Source organism: Nesoenas mayeri (assembly GCF_963082525.1).
Source record: "Nesoenas mayeri genome assembly, chromosome: 24".
Classification (NCBI taxonomy): Eukaryota; Metazoa; Chordata; class Aves; order Columbiformes; family Columbidae; genus Nesoenas; species Nesoenas mayeri.
This window is the reverse complement of record NC_137546.1, coordinates 781977-800670: the sequence shown is the minus strand read 5'-3', so window position 1 is coordinate 800670 and position 18694 is coordinate 781977. Positions and strand designations below refer to the sequence as shown.

General features: G+C 50.4%; 2 protein-coding genes across 2 annotated transcripts; one reads left to right on the top strand and one right to left on the bottom strand.

The window, feature by feature from the left end:
• The first annotated feature begins 1169 nt into the window (after positions 1–1169).
• Positions 1170–3752, top strand: TPRG1L (tumor protein p63 regulated 1 like). The gene is made up of 5 exons (XM_080358931.1): positions 1170–1402; positions 1479–1570; positions 2286–2462; positions 2645–2798; positions 3557–3752. The coding sequence occupies exons 1-5, from the start codon at positions 1196–1198 to the stop codon at positions 3749–3751; spliced, it is 825 nt and encodes a 274-aa protein (XP_080215057.1). The 5' UTR covers positions 1170–1195; the 3' UTR covers position 3752.
• A 1896-nt stretch (positions 3753–5648) lies between these two features.
• On the bottom strand, positions 5649–16543 carry WRAP73 (WD repeat containing, antisense to TP73). The gene is made up of 12 exons (XM_080358902.1): positions 16416–16543; positions 15542–15694; positions 14879–14995; positions 9343–9415; positions 8945–9048; positions 8688–8774; positions 8423–8557; positions 8254–8331; positions 7415–7520; positions 6981–7106; positions 6455–6646; positions 5649–5964 (listed from the first exon to the last, which is right to left on the bottom strand). Exons 1-12 carry the CDS (start codon positions 16482–16484, stop codon positions 5855–5857), a joined length of 1350 nt encoding a protein of 449 aa, XP_080215028.1. The 5' UTR covers positions 16485–16543; the 3' UTR covers positions 5649–5854.
• Positions 16544–18694: the final 2151 nt, after the last annotated feature.

Sequence of the window (18694 nt, the reverse complement as noted above, 5' to 3'; positions counted from 1 at the left end):
CTCCCGGCTGTGGCACAGGGACACTGTCACTGTCACATCGCCACTGCGGCCAACCCGGGGCTGCCTGCAGAGAGAAGAGCAGCTCTGATGGAAAAATCTGCACTTTGAGCACAGCGCGATAACTCCCCGAGCACAAACCAGCCCTGCAATTCTGCTCTAAGCCACTCTAAAGAAAGCCATGAGGCTTCTCGCTTCAACAGGGCTGCAGAGAGCACGGCGGAGAATTCACGGAGCACATGAGAGATGGATATCTGAAATCCAACACTGTCTGCGAAGTCATTTAGTATGTTTTCAATTTGGTACCATTTCCAGAAGATATCATCCTCTGGCTTCGGGTAAAACAGCCCTGGAAAGCGGTCAAAGATATAATACGGTTCCATAAATAGTGATGATAACATCTGCAACAATGCCAGAGACCGCAGAAATATAAATATTAACTTGCCATTCATTCCCTAGCATTATTTAATCTTTGCTATCAAGTATGCTGAATGCAGCGGGGGCTCTAGGGCTTAAACCCGCAGTTGTGCCCCTTGTTCTGCCTCACCCCATCATCCTCCCGTGCACACCGGGGAACTCTGACCGGGCGGAATTTGTACGTCTGCCCAAGACCTGCTCCAAAGCGGCTCTGACCAGGCTCTGCGGACCCGCAGCTGCCGCCGCTCCGGGGGCGCATCGGGCTCCGGACAGGGCGGCTCGTCGGCTCTGCCTGAGCCCGGGCACACGCGGCAGAGCGGCCGCACCCGCCCCCGGGAACCGAGCGGGGCCGGTCCCGCCGCCCCCGGCAGCCGCGGAGGGGGCAGCGCTGCCGCGAACCAACGGCTCGTGTCCCCGGGGCCACGCGTGGGCCGCCCCGAGCTCCGCTCGGCCACCGTTCCCCACGCGTGCGCCGTCCCGGGCTCCGCTCGGACACCGTTCCCCACGCGTGGGCCGCCCCGGGCTCCGCTCGGCCACCGTTCCGCACGCGTGGGCCGCCCCGAGCTCCGCTCGGCCACCGTTCCCCACGCGTGGGCCGCCCCGAGCTCCGCTCGGCCACCGTTCCGCACGCGTGCGCCGCCCCGGGCTCCGCTCCACCACCGTTCCCCACGCGTGCCCAGCGGCGCCGGAGCCGCCTCCCGGGGCGGGGCGGGCGGGCTCTGCCGCCGGGGTCACCGTCCGCCCCGCCCCGGAAGGCGCCGAGCGGCCGGGCCCCGCCGCGATGCTGCAGCTCCGGGACGCGGAGGAGGGCGGCCCGGCCGGCAGCCCCGGCAGCCCCGCGGCGGCGGCGATGCTGGTGCCGGGGGAGGCCGAGCCGCCCGCCCCGCCCGCCGCCGCCTCCCCCGAGCCGCCCCGGCAGCAGCTGCGGCCGCTGAGCGTCCGCACCGCCAACCGCGCCGGCCGCCTCCGCGAGTACTTCGTGTTCCGGGTACGGCCGGGCCGGGGGCCGGGGGGCGGGAGGGGGGACCCCGCACACCCCCGTAACCCGCTCCCTTTCCCCGCAGCCCGGCACCATCGAGCAGGCGGTGAACGAGATCCGCGCCGTGGTGCTGCCGGCCGAGGACGGGGGGGTGCAGAGCGTCTGGCTGCTCACCGAGTAAGTACCGGCGGGGGGGCGAGGATGCTGCTCCGGCACGGACAGACGCGCCCCGCACGGACAGACAGAGCGGGCAGGGCCGGGGCCGCAGCTCCCGCGGGCGTTTTGAAACGGCGCGTTCCACAGCGTGTGTTCTATTGGAGTCCTGTAAATACGAACGCTTGCAAAACGGGCATCGACACCCCGAAGTGGGCTGGGGCCGCATCGCTCCTCATGATCCAGCCCAATGAAGGGTTTAGGTGAAAGATGGCAAATTAACTCACTCTAGAGCGCAGTGCAATACAGAATCCACGCGGGCAGTAAACCTTACAGAGGAAAACACTGCCAGACCACACAGCTAAAGAGAACTATTTATCTCCCCTGAACACGCACAAATGCAGATAATTCAGGAAACGTGGCAACACGCTAACAACATGGTATTAAACACTTACTGTTGTCAGAGACTTGTCTGCCCCACTAAGTATCATTTATTCTCATATAACAGGAGGCAGCACTAGAGCTCAAGATCTTCAGACTTGTTTTGATTTTCTTAATATTATCCTGTGTTGGGATATTCAAACTCTTATCAAACTTAGTGATTCAAAGGTCAAAATGGAAAACACAACATTACCGAGACTTCAGTTTGTTCTGCTCTGTGACTCTTGTATGGGTCAAGCGATTAAGTGTTTCTAAGCAGTGATCGCGACGGCTAAAGGTCACCGCTGTTCTCTACCAGAATTGACCACTGGAACAACGAGAAGGAGCGTCTGGTCCTCATCACGGACCGGTCCCTCCTCATCTGCAAGTACAACTTCCTGAGCCTGCAGTGCCAGCACGTCACCCGCATCACGCTCGCCGCCGTCGACACCATCTCGGTCGGCGAGTTCGAGTTCCCACCAAAATCTCTGAACAAGTAAGTTGACACCTTGTAGGAATGTACCTGTGTGTATTTCAGGGGCTGGCTTCTTCTGTTACTGTTCTACAGGAAAAACTTATTATTAAACTTACATTTGAGCTTCCAGTTTTAAGCAGGTCGTTCTCAGACAGTACATTTCTAATTAAACTTGCCTTGAATTCTGCTGTCTCCTGTATCAGGCGAGAAGGTTTTGGAATTCGAATTCAGTGGGACAAGCAAAGTCGCGCCTCCTTCATCAACAGATGGAACCCGTGGTCCACAAACATCCCGTACGTCACCTTCACCGAGCACCCCATGGCAGACGCCGACGAGAAGATCGCGTCCCTCTGCCTGGTACGGACGTCACGTCCTGTCCTGGAGGGCTGGTTCATCTCATGGGCTGGTTCATCTCACAGGCTGGACACAACTTGGAATGTTTTGAAAAGCCAGAGCAGTTAAATCAAATAGCAGCAGTTAAAGCAAAGAGACAGAACTTAGAGCTGTAAGCCGCATTCCCCCGTTCTCCAAGTTCTGCCTGGCAGGGCGGCCCAGCTCTCGGCTTTGGCCGAACACCCATAAGCGGCTCATACAGGAGGAAGCTGAAACTTGCAAAAAGTGCAGAGTCCTGTAAAACCCCAAAGAATATGGATCTTGGTGCTATTCCTGCTCTTGCTCACCTGCCAGGCTGGGGGCTGAGCTTAACTCCAGGACTGCCAGCTAACTGAGCAGTTTAATTGCCAACTGTAAACCTCCGCTTAGGTAGCGCCCAGATTTTGTTGCAGTAGGTGCTTTGCTATCAAAGTTTCCTTAGAAATAGTTAACTGTCAGTTTAAGTTCAACACATCAGTGATGAGGGCAGAAGTACAGCCAGAAACAGAGAAAATTGGTCTTTCTGCACCTAGCTCATCTTTAAGCTACACAGAAATAGTGTCCTGGTATGAAATTACTGTGTTGTTAAGGTTAAATGTCAGAATGTAAAGCTTATCATGGCATGCAAGATCCATAACAGCTACAGCTTTAGTGTTAATCCTCCACAACTCAACATCAGCAGCTGTTTTGCTTGACGATTTTGAAAACAATGGGAGAACATCAAGGCGATTCTTTTCTTTCAGCTGGAGAACTTTAAAACGCAGCTCATCCAGGCGGTGAAGAAAGCCCACAAGGAGTGCGCGGCGCCGGGGAGGGCCGGCGGCGTGCTGCTGCTGGAGCGCCCGCTGCTCATCGAGACCTACGTGGGACTGATGTCCTTCATCAACAACGAGGCCAAGCTCGGCTACTCCATGACAAGAGGCAAAATTGGATTTTAAATTCATTGCGTCTCGTTTTTTCAGGGGAAGGGGATCTGAGGGGCCCTTCTGGGGAGGGGACGCTGTGCGGCAGAGGGGGCTGTGATCCAAGGGGAGGAGGCGGGAGGTGCAGAACCAGCGGGTCCGGGTGTTCCGGGAAAGCGCAGCCCCCGGTCAGCTGAGCACACCAGCTGGTGTCATTCCTGTAACTTGTATCTCATTTACAGTTCTTAACAGGGCTAGTGAGCAGCGCTGTTTGCCATTTCTAACTCCATGTTCTTCCCCGTTAATTAAGTGCGATTGGTATCTGCTACAAACACGCCGCACAGGTATCCGTGATGCAGCGGGGCGTCCGTGCCGTATTAACCGCTGGTGTCAAATCGCATAGTGTGCTTGGGACTGATCCGTATTGATTAAAGAGGTGTTAGTGTTCACAATTAGTGTAATCTTAGCATTCTCATTAATGCCTGTTATGAATTCTGGAAGCTGTGTCAGTCATTCTTTAGCAAAACAGCGGCAGACACGCCGCGCTGTTATGCTGTTACTAACGCTTTGTGAGCTCAACTATATGGCTGAATATGCATTTATCAGCTTTTTGTGAAATACCTCCCTCTAAGAACTAACTTCCTAGTTTCTTACATACGTTTTCTTGCTGCAGCCATAGAATGAAGATTCTTTTGAGAGAATAGTGCCAAAGTCCTGACAAACATTTGCCTTCAAAGCTATTATTTATAAAACTGAAAAGGATTTCTATTTTGATTAGATTTTTATTCTTCGCCATTTTTCTTAAATCTACTCTAGTTTGGGACAGCACTGCAGGACTTTAATGGCACCAGGTAAAGCTTTAAACGCTGTACAATCCTGATTTATCCCTTCTTGCACTGAAGTCCTGTCATGAAATTCAGAAGCAGCAAAGAGAGACAACTGACAGTGCTGATGAGGTTACTCTAACAAGCTTTGTCATTGTGTCCGACCTTCTGTCCGTGCCGTCTTAGAGCGTTTGTCTGCACAGACGCAATGCCGAATAGCTGCTGTGCTGCGCTGGTGTTCTTCTGAACTGAAAGTCCATCTGTGCTTATGGAACTTACATAAAGCTGAAGCCACGCTGGAATGCAACAAGTTGCATGTCCTTAATGCGTTCCTAAAACATCTTTTTGTTAATCTTGCAGTAAAGTTAAATTTCAACTCAAACGGGTCTTTGTTCTTTATTTTATGGAGACAGAGGCTGTGAAATTCAGTAGCAAAAGAAAAACATGCAATGATTCCTAACCACAGGGCTCCCTTCCCTGACTCCAGCGGTGGCTGCTCAGGTAGCAGAGAAGGGAGCGACAGCCGACTGCTCTTTCCTGCCAAACCACCCCCTCCCGATGGGCACGAAGCTCCCGTCTCAGCTGCCTGTAATATATCACTCTAAAGTATCCCTTACGATCCTTCTTGTAAAGATTCAGTGTAATAAATGTATGGTAGACCAGGCACAGTTACCGTCACCTGGTAACATCTTAGTCTGGCAAAGCAAAATTACTATTACAGATGACATGATTTGCTTTCTGAACAAAGAACTTGTTTTGCTTTAACAGTAATTGATTTGCTAGAAAGTGTCTTACTGATGTATCTACCTCTGCTACAATATTTAATTCTAATACACCAGAAAAATCAGTTGTCTTACAAGACAACTGTGTGCAGATAACTGGGTCCTTGTGCTGGGATAAACAGCTACATGATCACGTCCCTGATCATACAGAAACAGCCTTTAGAGCGGAGATGTGCGCGTTTATAGTTAGGGTCATACCAAGTTTGTAACTATCAAAATATTTATTGGAAATTATAAAATTTAAATAATAGCTATACATTATATACACACGGCTACAATTTTAGAAAATAAGGTTTCATAGTTGACAAAGTGCAGGAGAATGTTCAACTACATCAATACAGAAGTTTTCCTGAAATCCAGACTTCATTCTCTACGCTTTAACTGCTACATCGTGTCATTCAAATGCAATCACAGTACTTCACACACTGGAGTTTGGGTGAGCTCTGGCAAATAAATAACTTATAAATATAAAAACTTCAGATTGGGCAACAGGGTCTGAGCCCTTTTCTCACTCTTCCTCAAACCTGGGGTTGTTATTTTACCTCTTCTCTTTCTAAGTAGCACATGCAGAAGTTGTCCTTGCCCAGAAGCGCCATGGAGTCTCCACTCGAGTGCCAGGAGAGGGACACGATCTGGAAGTCGCCTGCAGACACAGAGCAGTTTGTCAGCGAGCAGCGGTTGGTCTGGGCTCTCGCTGTGGAAAGGGAGCTGGACTAAGTCACACACATCGCAACAAATGCCCTCCCCACCCTGGCAGCCTCAGCAGGGCGGCCGATTCTGTTGCTGCTGCAGCGGAGCCTGTCCCCTACAGCCGTGCAGATGAGCTGCGCTACTGACTCTGCCCAAACCTGCAGCTCTGTTGTACTCCAGAGACCAGCGGAGATTTTGTAGACTCATTTTAAAAGCAGACAGATGTCACAAGATTGTTCAGTGGTGCAGAGCTGCACACCACAATGATGCTGCCGCTCATGCGCAATGGAAAAAGTCAAATCTCTGCGATTTCCTTTCTGTTCAATGCGCAGAAAGGCATCGATGTGATCTAGCTAACGGCCTTCCTTCATTTACTGCCAACCATCAAATCTCTCATCACGTGGGCTGACCTAAGAGTGGCTCAGGTGTGTTTTGTGTCTTACCTTCCAAGGGAACCTGCACGGCCACGCAGCCCGCCGGGGACCACAGGTACACTTTGCTGTTCCCTGTGCACACGGCGAGTCGCGGCTGCCGCGGGTCCCACTGGAAGGACTGGACGGCGCACAGCTGCTCTAAAACCACAAACAGCTTCAGCTTCTGAATGTCCCAGATCCAGACAGCGTTAGGAATGTTATCTGTCAGAAAAAGAGGAGGGGGATAACATGTGAGCTCACATGCATGTGAAGACATACAGAAAAGCATACTATTTTCATTAAATACAGAGCCAAGACTGAGGAAATGCACCAATAAGCAGTTTTGGCAGCTCACAATACTTCACGTACATCAGAAGACATGGGCTGAGCTCCCCCTGTAGCGCCATGTTTGCATTACAAAGAGCTGATTTCAAATGGGGCCACGAGTCTTCCCATAGTGCTAAATAACCGATCAGTTATTGTCCATGTTTCTGTTCTGAAAACACGGCACACAATGAACAGGTTTGCCCTCTATCACAGCCCAGGACGAACTCACCGTTTTTGGTTGCCAGGAAACAGTTATCTGGACTGAATGCCAACATCCCAACTCCCATTTTGGGATTTGCCCTGTCGGCAACTGGTTTGATATACTGTAAAGAGACTGGCACCTGGGAAATGTCATCTGGAACATGAAATAAAAGTACTTCACTAAGCAAAATATTTAAACTCCAACTGTTAAGCCCCCCTCATCTCTGAAGTGATATGACCATATTTTACTCTTCTTTAAGAGGTTGCAATCAAAAACTTCAGTTGTTTTAAGATACTTCATCTTTGTATAAACAGCTTACTATTCCTGCCCTTCTCTAAGAAGGGAAAGGCTGGAAATCCAGGCAAGTCTGAGATTAAACTACTTAAAAGAAAAGATCAAGTTTTGCACTAACATTTGACATGGCAAACTCAAGTGTCTGGTTTGAGTAAACTTTGGCTTACATTTACTTTGTGTGCTGAAGAGAGAACTAGCCAGCGCTCGTGTTGGAGGGAAGGAAAGTCTCTCTGTTTCAACAGATGGGGATTTCTCCACTTCTTTATACACAATCTGCAAAGAACCAAGTGAGCTCTACAGAGGGAGAATTTGAACATGGGCTATTACCAAACCATCCACATCCCACCAACGCGTTCTCAAGTGTACAGGGTGTTTCAAAAAGAGGGACCCAGTTTCAAAGTCAGTGACACAGTCTGTCCCGACAGCAGCCCTGTGCAGGCAGCACCGCTACGCTGCGTGTTCTTTTTATCCTGGCAGATGAGAACAGCTTGTGACTTTTGGAACAAGAGCTACAGCTCTCTGCCTGCTGCCAGCTACCCTGAATCAAACTAAATGATGGCAGATGTTTACAGGAAACGCTCGTTAGGTGAGCTGGATGGGCTTATACATACAAGATGTAAATCTGATCACAATCCAGCTCCAACGCTGTTTAAAATCATGAATTGTGTAAAGCTGAGACAAATCTCCCCTGTTATGTTCCCCAGTTTGCCATCAGCTGCATACCCAAATCTGGAGTGCCATCATCACCTACAGCAAAAACACACTGGCATATGATGGAAGTCATCTGAGACCTGTCAGAGCTAAAGCTGAGAGGATCATACATGCGTATTCCATCAAACTTGAAAAGATTTCTCTATTTTTCTTCCATCTCCAAATTTTCATGGCATTTCCCAAGCCCTTTTCACACATTATGAGGAAGAAAAGTAAGGTCTCCAGAACACAATGGAATTACTGGCATCTTTCAGGTACAAATAGCAGCAAAGCACTATTTTGGATCCATACTTACAGTTCTGGTGTTCGCAATGGTTGCTGGATGCTCAAACTCTGTGATCTTCTTCCAAGTCACATGGTTCAAGATACGCACCTGATTCAAGAAAGCATTGCAAGACAAAACTGTTATGACAAAGCTCTACAAGTGGTTTAGATAAAAGACAGAAAATAAACCTCTTTCTTACCTTTTCATCATAGCTGCCAATTGCCAAGAACTGACTGCTGGGACTCCAGGCGATGGACTTGATGCCTAGCGACCACTCATACGCCCGATAGGTGGCCAGCAGTCTGCCGTCAAGGGAGTACAGCAATATTTTATACTGAAACGTAAGTACAGGCTTTCATTATTTCAACAGTGGCTAACACTAGTTATTTTAGTCACTGCTTTATACATGGTGGCTACAAACCAGCTTGAACTCTCCAGGAAAATAATCTGCCTTGTCCTCATACCTCCAGACACGTATCCCACGCCGCCAGAACGCAGCCGTTGGGAGCCCATTCGATCCCAAACAGATCTTGCGTTTCAGTGTCAAAATGCTGCACCCGAAAGAGAAAAAACAAACCTGTTTGAAATATTGTACTAACAAACTACTGCTACACAAGCGCAGCTGCAGCCAAGGAAGGAGCCAGGTGATGAACGGAAAACGTGCTGGCAAGCCTAAAGGCAGATTAGCAAAGCAAGCAGGGAAGGTAAGGACGTGTCTTACCCTCAGGAGCTGCCAGTCACTGCACACAAAGATGCTGATGAAGTCCTTGCAGTCACGTCTTTCTGCTACTGCCATATAGCGGCCGTCCTTGGTGAAAGCGATCCCTGCCGACGAGACAACGGTCATCAAACGAGAGAAAACGGCACAGGATAGGTGACAATTCTTCAGTGACAAGCAGCTACTCCCGATTTGGAGAAGTAAAAAGAGAAGGAAAAATATCTTCACGGAAGATCACGTTAACCAAGGCAATGCAGAGCGTTCCTAATTTGCTTGTGTTGGCAGTTCGTAAACTTGGAATGCACCATTTCGAAGGATGCGGCTTCCCAGCTACCGCAGAACTTCAGCATGCTTCCTGCCATAGGAAAAACCATTATTCCCATTAGATTTGTGACACTTACCCTGCTGACAGGCTTTGGGATACTTGATGTAAGACACAGATTTTGTACACAAGGACCACACAGTTATCCGCAGCTGTCACAAAGAGACAAGGAAGAATTTGTTTAGTTTTGCATGTAAAAAAAGTAATAAGTAAATAGAAAACCATAAACCTAATTCAGCAACATAAACCAGCTCAATATACCTTCTGTGCTTAACTAAACTCTGCAGTCATTCTGCGTAGCTCAATCAAGAAGCCCTAAGAAGTAACTGCGAGGAATTGTCTCCCACTCCTTTCAGTTAGCAAGGCTACCGATTCCAAACCAGCATTACAGGCACACCGGGTACTCCAGACACGCAGAACAACAACGAGGACAAAAGCTCTCCATTAAATCCAAGTTACTGACATGAGCAGGAACCCAGCTACATGGCTGGCAATGTACCATACACAGACATTTGTCAGCTGGAAAAACACCGTTTCATCACAGAATCTGGATGAGAAATGAGAAGTTACAGCAGCTTAAAGACCTTGTATTTCCTGGGACAGGGCTACTAAGTCTGAAAATGTAGCTGTATTTTCAACTTTTAGACACAATCAGCTTAGACAGCTTATTTGCACTATGCTCTTCCCTCCTCAGCCCCACACGAGAATGCGACACTAAGTAATTACTGAAAGAATAAGAAAAGCACCAAAATACGGTAACAAAGCAAGGCATGGAACGTCCCGTTCGGGGTATTTCTGGAGGCTGGTGCACCCACAAAGCCCCGGGAGCGCAGAGGGGGCCGCAGCTGCCAGGCAGCTCTGCACAGCCCCCCACGGTCACGCCGGCATCCTGGGAGCTCCGCGTTGCCATCTGCACATTATTCAATTAAAAACAAATACTTACTCTCCCTTAGCAACAGCAGCCACACCAGACATATGTGCATTAACCAGTATGTCATGTGAACCTTTGCATTTATAGCTGGAGCGAGGAACGTTTCCAGTGTCATATTTTTCTTGTGTTTTCCTACATTTTATTGCACCAAGGTAAGAGATTCTGGAAGAGACGCAGGTAAAACTCTTTTTGCAATAAAGCACCATGGTCATAGAGCTGCTCTTCCCACAAGTACTGAACAACAAAATTACTCCTCATTTATCGTATAAGTAGAACTTGAGCACTGTCTACCCTCTCAGCATCCTCCTAATTGCACAGGTGTGCAATTACAACTAGACATCTATAGTACCATATTTATGTTTAGTAGGTCCCAGAGGAATCCACTAGAGGAACATTAATCATGTTTTATCACAGCAACTGCTCACTTCCGGACATACAGAAATACAGCATAGTTAGACTGCTCTTCATGCAAGATTTACTTTAAAAATACCGACACAATGCCTACTCGCATTCTTCTATAGCAACTGCAACAGTGATATGTTTCTTGCTCCTATTAATTGCAGCGTTAAATGCACTGGCTGCTGGCCCTGCCTGGACCAAACCACGCAGCACACACCACGCGCATTCTCCAGCCACTTAATACAAGCTTAGCAGCTGCAAGCTTCGAATGCTGAGCTCTGGATCATGGCTTTTCCTGACAGAGGCATCCAAGCTGAGGTTTGTGCTGCCGCTCGGCCCCACAATCAGTCCCGCGGCCTGCTGTGTCCCCAGCTCCCAGCGCAAGGCAGAACCGCGCTGCCCACACCCAGCTTGGCTCCGTCACAAGAGGAAAACCTGCGAGGTGAGAAACAGCACATGGCGCGCAGCTCCGGCCGCCAGCCCTGCCCGACACTGCCGCAAGGACACCCGAACAGCCCTCTGCACCCCTCGCTGCCTCCTCCTTGGGACAGCCCTCTGCTGGGCACACACAGCCGTGTCGAGTTCTGTACCTCCCCAAAGACGCCCCTAATCATGGTTTCCTTGCTCATTCTCGTCATCCTGCGCTTCGCTGCTGAGCTGACACCAGAAGTTTCAGTAACATTAAACACTGGTATTGTTGGAGTAGAGCCTGTATACGTGTCCCCAACACGCCACTGCCAGCAGGTACGGCATAAATTGTAATAAAGCTCAGAGGGTTTAAAAAGAAAGCCAAATACTTCAAAAATTACAACAAATTGCATTGCCCTTCTTTGCTTTTCTCAGAGATGTCGTGGGGAAGAGACAATTAATTTTACAGCAGGGAATAGATTGTGGTTCGTTAAGCCTGCAGCGAGTACTTCACCGGTCATTCTGGTACTTTCTCTTTAGCGTAAACGACTCGATTAAGCAGAGTTGTCAAAATAAAATCCTAATGATAATGGTGTCTGAGAAGTTTTCAGCTGTTGTTTTGCAGTGGAAAACCAAACCAAAAGCAGAAGCATTTTTAAAATAGCCTAAAAACAGCTGAGAAATAAAAAGTATTTAGATGGTAACGTGATAAACAGTCTCCAGTGCTGGGTTCAGGACTACGTCCCGATGTTGACGGCTACAGGCAGGTGTAAGACTGGTGATTTTCAATAGATAAAAACACACTTTTAAACAACTTGGCATCTCAAATGACCGTCAACTTTTGTCCCAGACTTGACTGGGTCACAAGGCCCCTTACATAGCAGTGTCTGTCAGCACCGGATTTCAGCAGATTATTCGGAGCACATTCCTCGACAGAAAGCATTTTTCAACCAACGGAGCCATTTACAGTTACCAAGGATTAGCTCCAACATACACAGAAACACATACACTTTTCCCCGCTGCTGTAGCCTGAAGGAAGCTCCATAATGCTGCAGAACCTAACGTGGAACTAGAGACGTACAGCACCTGTGGCTCTTAAAAGAAACACCCAAGAACATTTCTGCTGATCTTCAAATTATCACAAAACCTGAGTCCTGAGGAAGCAGACGATCCCTCTGCTTTCTGCATGTCTTCTATGTGCAGCTCTTGTTGAAGCTGCAGGTGAATTTGGCTGGCATGAGGGCACTGTAAGAGGGGCGGTACCTGCTGCACCACCTTCCGGGGACAGACGGACCATGTGGAACGTCGCTGTGCCCCAGCGCGTGGGCATGCAGACCTGCCTCGGAGGGGCTGCCAGCGGGACACGAAGCACCAGCTACAAAATAAGTGACAAGCGAAAGCTACAGGACAAGCAGCTGCTTTCCAGTGCGCTGCATGAACCAATATGATTTACATGGAGTTTCAGCTTTTTCAGATCCAGACAGACTTTGCGTAGCAGGCTTTCAGAAAGTGTTTTTCCAACCAATTTAGATTTGCTCTTAATTAGTTAAATGAGGAAAACAGTACCTCTGTCTTTTCCCTCCAAAGAACCTGCTTTTCCTAACAGAACTGTACTCTAGCTTGATATGAACGAGGTGATGAAAAATCAAGTTGCAGCTATTCTGACCACTTCTCACGTTGAGCTGTAAGGCATAAGCAGACATCTAAAGAAAAATAAGCCTTCTGAGTTTGGAAGTACCTTTGAACACATCCAGCTGCCCAGTAAAACCAGTCTCACTTTGCAGTTTGCCAGCCTGGAGAGCAGCACCGACAGTCCCCGACACACAGAAATTCTCCAGTCCAGCACTGCGAGAGTTTACAAACAGGCCCGGTCTTTTCTGCATCTCAGCAGGACTTGCATGCTCTGCAGACAGCGTGACCCCTGCGTGCTAACACTTCAGCTAACATGCAGCACAAAGATGCTTTTGGAATTCTGGAGCAAGTAACAGGGTACTATGCACACTTCTGTAACTAAGCACGGTAAATTCCTCTGCATCTGCCAGTTAGACTGCAAGTTCGCTGATTGATAATTTTTCTGAGGCACTGGTAAGTATGGATTGCTACAAATAAATTAGCACAACCATATCCTTTAAGAAAAAAATCTAGGAATAAGAAAGTCATTTGTGAGCTTAGCATGGAGCCCACATGTTGACCTGAAGAATTACAAGTATGAGTAATTAGCTGGCGCTATTTGAAAGCGTCAGGCTACCAAACCGAGCTGCACTGGTTGACAGGGAACCCCTAAGCCCTCCAAGCAATCGCTGAATTTGATAACGTGCATAGCACAGCAATATTAAGTATCCTGGCAGTTTCTGTCTCGAGCACTACTCGCGTCTGTCCCCCCAGACTGTGGATTTAGCAGAGAGCACAAACACAACTCAGACACCGGCACAACCGGGCAGCTGTCTGACAAAAGCTAATTTAGCAACCTGTTTACAGCTGGAAAGAAAACTTATCCCAACACAGATGCCAACTTGGCAAAGGCTTAATGAAATCCTCTAAGGTCAAACCGAGTTCTGTTGAGAGGCAATAAATACTTGCTCGTCCACCCCCACACGCACGTGCCATGAGACACTCAGTGGCAGCACGTGCAGCAGGCTCCCCTTGGGGCTGGGTCACCGCGCTCTGCCTGACCAGCACGCGCGGCTTTTCTGACTTCAGCCTGAAATCCTGGACTTTCTGAAAATTTTCACCACCACTGGGCTGATTCATTCCTGGGAAAACTAAGGCCTAAACTCATTACTCCTCGTGACCCACTATCTAAAGGGGTAGGGGAATGGTAAAAGATTGCTTTATAGCCAGAAAATCTCTACCCTAGTCAGCACTGAAATCCTTGCCAGCACTAAACGTTGTTGCCAGAGAATTCCACCACGTGTGCATCAGGAACTGCACCGTAGTGTGTGCAAGTTTCTCCCCAGGTTCCCTTGAGAGCAGCAGCATTTGCACCAACCCAGTCTGCACACATGGCTGGTAAAGCCCCCAGTCTGTATTCCATTGACACTGGAATTTGCACAAAAAAGGGAAAAATTTTGCAGCGTGAGATCTGAATTCAGTGCTAGCCAGGGTGATGATACAATAACCTGTCATCTAAAATCCACCTAGTTTTGAGAAGAGGAAACACGGCAAAGAGAAAAATGTCTTGCATGTAGTTGGCTATTTCTGACTGTTCATCATTGTACTGAATAACATGAGTTGTCAGCTCCAATGAAGGTGGAGAGTCTTCCATGTCCCTTCCAACAAGTCCAGTGTCCAGCAGCCACAAACCGATTTGGATTCTGCTTTAGTGTGGATTCCAGAAAATGTTTTTTAATCAATAAGCACTTACAGGTGTTTTAGTTTTAAGTTTGCAAGTTGTTCTATCAACAGCAGCCTGGGTACCATGTGTAACATCAAACAATTATGAAAGTATTTCCAGGATCTGGATCTAAATCTCATCTCACCTGAGACCATACTTTATAATTCCATAGCCACTCTAAATGTTTATGGCTTGGGGTTTTTTTTAGCTAGAAATCCTGAGTCTACCCCGAGCTACAAAGAGTACATTCAATTTCTAAAATTGCTTCAATGAATGCCAGTTATCCCTACGCTTTTCTCAAACACAGAATTTTACCTTCAAAGCTAAGTGTCCATTTTCTACCTTATGATGAGAAGCAAGAGGATAAAAAGTTAAGAGAACAACTAACATCTGAACTGGAATTAACCTAGATATGAATATAGGAGACCTATACCAGCGTTCTTTACCACCACTACAGCTTTAAGAGCTGTAGGTTATTTTAAGAGGCAAAGGGCAGACAGTAACATCTGATACGGTCGAGAGTAACCGTGACTTCACACTTACATGGAACTCGGTTGTATTGAGAATGTGACGACCATCCGGACTCCAGCATGAAGCCACCAACCCCGCCGAGCCCTCGTCTATCTTGCAGTGCCAGTCCGGCTGCTCCAGCGACCAGACCTGGGGCAGGGAGGAAACCGAACAGGCGGCTCAGCAAAACCTCTGCTGGCGACAACACCCCCCAGCTCCGGCACCGCAGCCCAGAGGGCTCAGGAAGCTCCGCAAGCCCCTGGCCATGAAGGACTGGCGCTGGCTCCCGCTGCAGAAGTAAGCCCCACACCTGTGTGCTAATACAAATTGTAAAGTAAGGGGGGTTTTTTCTGTGCAAATATTGTGAACATCCAACACTTGATAAAAAAAAAAGTTTAGTTCATTTAACAAGTTTGCATGTATTTATTTCCTACTGAACTAGGAAACTGGTAAGATAAACTCCAGTTTTGATTGTTTTGTGATATTATTCTAAATTTGTTTGGGGTTTTGCTTGTTTGTGTTTTTTGGGTTTTGTTTGTTTGTTTTTCCCAAGTAAGATGTTTGTCATTGTTTTAAAAATATCAACATCAGCAGCTATGTTAGCAAAAGCACTGAACTGGTGCTTGCTGTTAAGCAGCTCATGCCACACATGAACCCCCAGTAGGAAGTTATTCTCTGCCCTGCTTTTGTCCTCACCTGGACAATCCCGCGCTTGTACATGGCACACAAAATGAAGAGGGAGTCCGAGGACCACTCGATGTACTGGATCTGGTCCAAGCAGGTGTACAGGTGGAGCACCTGGAGGGTGCTGGCGTCCCGCACCACCAGACGGAACTGCACGCACGAAGCCTGAGCAGGAGCAGAACCAAAGCCCTCTGTGAATTCTGGGCTTGTCCTGGGCAGGAGTTGGACTTGATGATCCCTGTGGGTCCCTCCCAGCTCAAGATGTTCTGTGATTCTACGAAAGCTGAGCGGGCACCGACACTGAGCTCAGCCTAGGGCTGCAGCTGCGCCACGACCAACCGCTGTCCCGTCACCTCAGCCACAATCAGCGGCTTTAATTTCAGAAAGGATTAACGTGCACTCTGCTCTACAGTACAAACAGTTAAACCAGGAGGGCTTAACTAACCACTGCTGGTTTAACTAACTCTGCTTTTAAAAATTATTCTTTGCCTTGTAACTATTATTTTATGTAATTAACCTTAGTCAGGTCTCCACTACGTTGCTGACTACGAGCCTTTTAGCAAGCAGGTCGTCCGGTACACCCCGCTAAGTGTTTGCAGGAACCACAGGGCTACCGCGGCTCCCTTGGCCTCCCGCTCCGGAGCGCGGCGGGCCCAGGGGCTGCCCGGTTCGGGGGGGCCCTGCCCGGTCCGGGGGGCCCTGTCCGGGGCGCTGCTTAGAGGCTCCCGGCGCTGCACACACGCACCGGGCCGGCCCCACCGTCCCCGCGGCGGGAGCGGCTGTTGCCGGGCGCTCGCCCGGGGCCCAGCGGTCCCCTCAGGCCGCGGCGGGCGGGAGCGGCCCCGCTTCCCTCCGGCACCCCCCGCGGGCGGCGGTCTCCACTCACCAGGCACTTGCCATCGGGGGAGAACCTGCCGAGCAGGCCGGAGAGCTTGAACAGCTCCGAGAAGTCCATGGCGGAGCGAGCGGGGCGGCGGCCGCTCCGCGATTCAAACCCGCCCGCCCCGCCGCCGCCCCGGCCTCGCCCCGCGCCGGAAGCGGGCGGAAAGGGCGGGGCCTCGCTGGCGCAGTAGCCAATCGGAGCGGGCGGGCGCCGCCCCGCGGCACGCCGGGAGCTGTAGTCGTGGGCGGGGCCGTGCGGCGGCGGGAAGCGGCGGGAACCTGCCGGGCAGGGTCATTGTCATTGTCATTGTCATTGTGGTGCAAATGAGCCGGTTAACGCGACGCCGTGACCCGGCAGCCGCGCTCGGCCGAGGTGGCCGCGGCGCTGCCCCTGGCGCGGCGCGTTTCCGCGGGCAGCATCCCGCGCGCGGGCGCTCCGGCTAATTACTTCTGGTTAATTACTGACAGCAACGGGAGAACAGGCGGGATGACCCGGGAGGTTCCCCAGCCAGGACACAGGGACTGCGAGTTGCAATAGAAATAAGCCAGTAAACAGGGTGCTGATTGGATTAGGCTGAATAAATAAATAAACAAAGTTTTGGGGTGGAAGAGCCGAGGGGGGAGGATCGCCGGCTCAGGGGGAGCCCTGGGGAGCCCCACCCAGGGCACACATTCCCGCGGGAAACAGCCCCAGGGCAGCTGCTGCGGGGACCGAGGACAATGACGGTGGCATCTGTGTCCTAAAGATGGTCTGAGCCCTCGGGCAACGAGCACAAAGGCTGGGGGGGGCGGGTCTGTGTCCCCTCCCTGCTGATCGCAGCAAACGTTTGAGTCTTGTTTTGATTACAGATCGGGCGTTTAGGCTCCCAGACCTGGTTCCAGCCCCTAAAACTGGTTGCAGCCACCCCGACGTGTTCTGGGGCTGGGACACGCGTCCGCGTTCTGCTCCTGCCCGCAGCGGGGGGACAGGACGTGGGGTGGCGGCTGCGCACGGTCGCCGCCTGCCCCGGGAAGCGAAGGGCGGGGGCCTGTGCTGCCTGTCCCGCTGAATGGAGACGGTGACGATGATTGAACAGTAACAAACACCCCGAGCCACCGAAAGCAGGTGAAAGGGCAAGTGACAGTGAAACGACAGCTTCTGAAACCACGTGTCAGTGGGAAGGTACATCAGTGAGCCCACAAGGTGCGTTAGAGTCTCATGGCTGATGGTTTTTAATCAGAACTGTTCTGCCTTCAGCCCCTGCCCCTCCACACGAGCCTTGGCAAGCTGTTCTCCCAGCCTGCGCTGTGCTGGTCCTCTGACACCCCGAGAAGGATGCGCTGCTTATTTTGACCAACACAAGCACAAAAACAACTCAGCCATCAGACTGGCCAGGGGAAGAGCCTCCTTCAGAGCGGAGGTCCACGCTGTCTCCTTCCCTCTCCATCACGATTAAAGGCCAGCACAGCACTGCTGGGTGCTGCCGCTGCCGGAGCCCCAAGAGCCAGCGTGCCCCCGAGTTACTTTGGCACTGGCGATCGGCTTAATTCCCCGGCACGCTTGGCTGAGCATTCTCCACCCCCTTGCAACTGCCTCCTACTCCAGGAAGGAGCGCACAAGCCTTTGCCTCACTTTCCACATAGCTTTCAACAGCTCCAATGTCATTGCCTAGGCGACCAGGACGCTACTTGATTGTAGGGCAGTAAATAACATAGATCCTCAATCCCAGGCCGCTCCTGCCCGCGGGAGACCTCGGGGGAACTCGGAACGCTTGGGGAGCCACAGCAGGTAGGAGGAAAAAAAACTACAAAAGGAAACCCCTTGCTATTTGTGTGCGTGAGTTACTCAGCCAGACCCTCTCTTGAGGGCTCGATAATGCAGCTGGAAGATGATTTGCAGCCGCTTTGCTTTGTAGGCTGGTTACACCATTTTAAAGCATCTTGGAAAGTTTTCTCCAAAGTGCCTTAGATCTGGAGCTAAAGCGCTCGTGGAGGACAGAACAGCCAAACTTTGAATGGGAGAAGCCGAGGTGGGGCTGGGTACCGCGGGATGCTGAGGCTGAGGGAGGAGGCGGCTGCTTTAGCCTCCTGCCCCATCACCAGCTGCCCATCAACGATTCTGTCTGTCGGAGAGGATTTCTGTCTAACCTGCCTGCTCCTTGGAAAGAAAATTGTTAATGAGCTGCTGGACCCTTCACAGGCTCCGTCTCTACTTCTGGCTTTTTTTCCCGTGTGCAGTTTCCCTGCAATGCCCTGACCAGCAACAGAGGGAAGCAGCAATCCAGCGATCGGCGAGCTGGGGAA

What these genes read in the sequence shown, in the direction of transcription:
- TPRG1L (XM_080358931.1), top strand. Translation starts at nt 1,196, where the DNA reads ATGCTGCAGCTCCGGGACGCGGAGGAGGGCGGCCCGGCCGGCAGCCCC. An exon ending in AGCGTCTGGCTGCTCACCGA is followed by an intron (nt 1,571 to 2,285) that starts GTAAGTACCGGC and finishes GTTCTCTACCAG; the next exon opens with AATTGACCACTGGAACAACG. An exon ending in AGATCGCGTCCCTCTGCCTG is followed by an intron (nt 2,799 to 3,556) that starts GTACGGACGTCA and finishes CTTTTCTTTCAG; the next exon opens with CTGGAGAACTTTAAAACGCA.
- WRAP73 (XM_080358902.1), bottom strand. Translation starts at nt 16,484, where the DNA reads ATGGACTTCTCGGAGCTGTTCAAGCTCTCCGGCCTGCTCGGCAGGTTC. An exon ending in TTGGCAGCTATGATGAAAAG is followed by an intron (nt 8,332 to 8,422) that starts GTAAGAAAGAGG and finishes TTCTTGAATCAG; the next exon opens with GTGCGTATCTTGAACCATGT. An exon ending in CCATTGCGAACACCAGAACT is followed by an intron (nt 7,521 to 8,253) that starts GTAAGTATGGAT and finishes GGTTCTTTGCAG; the next exon opens with ATTGTGTATAAAGAAGTGGA.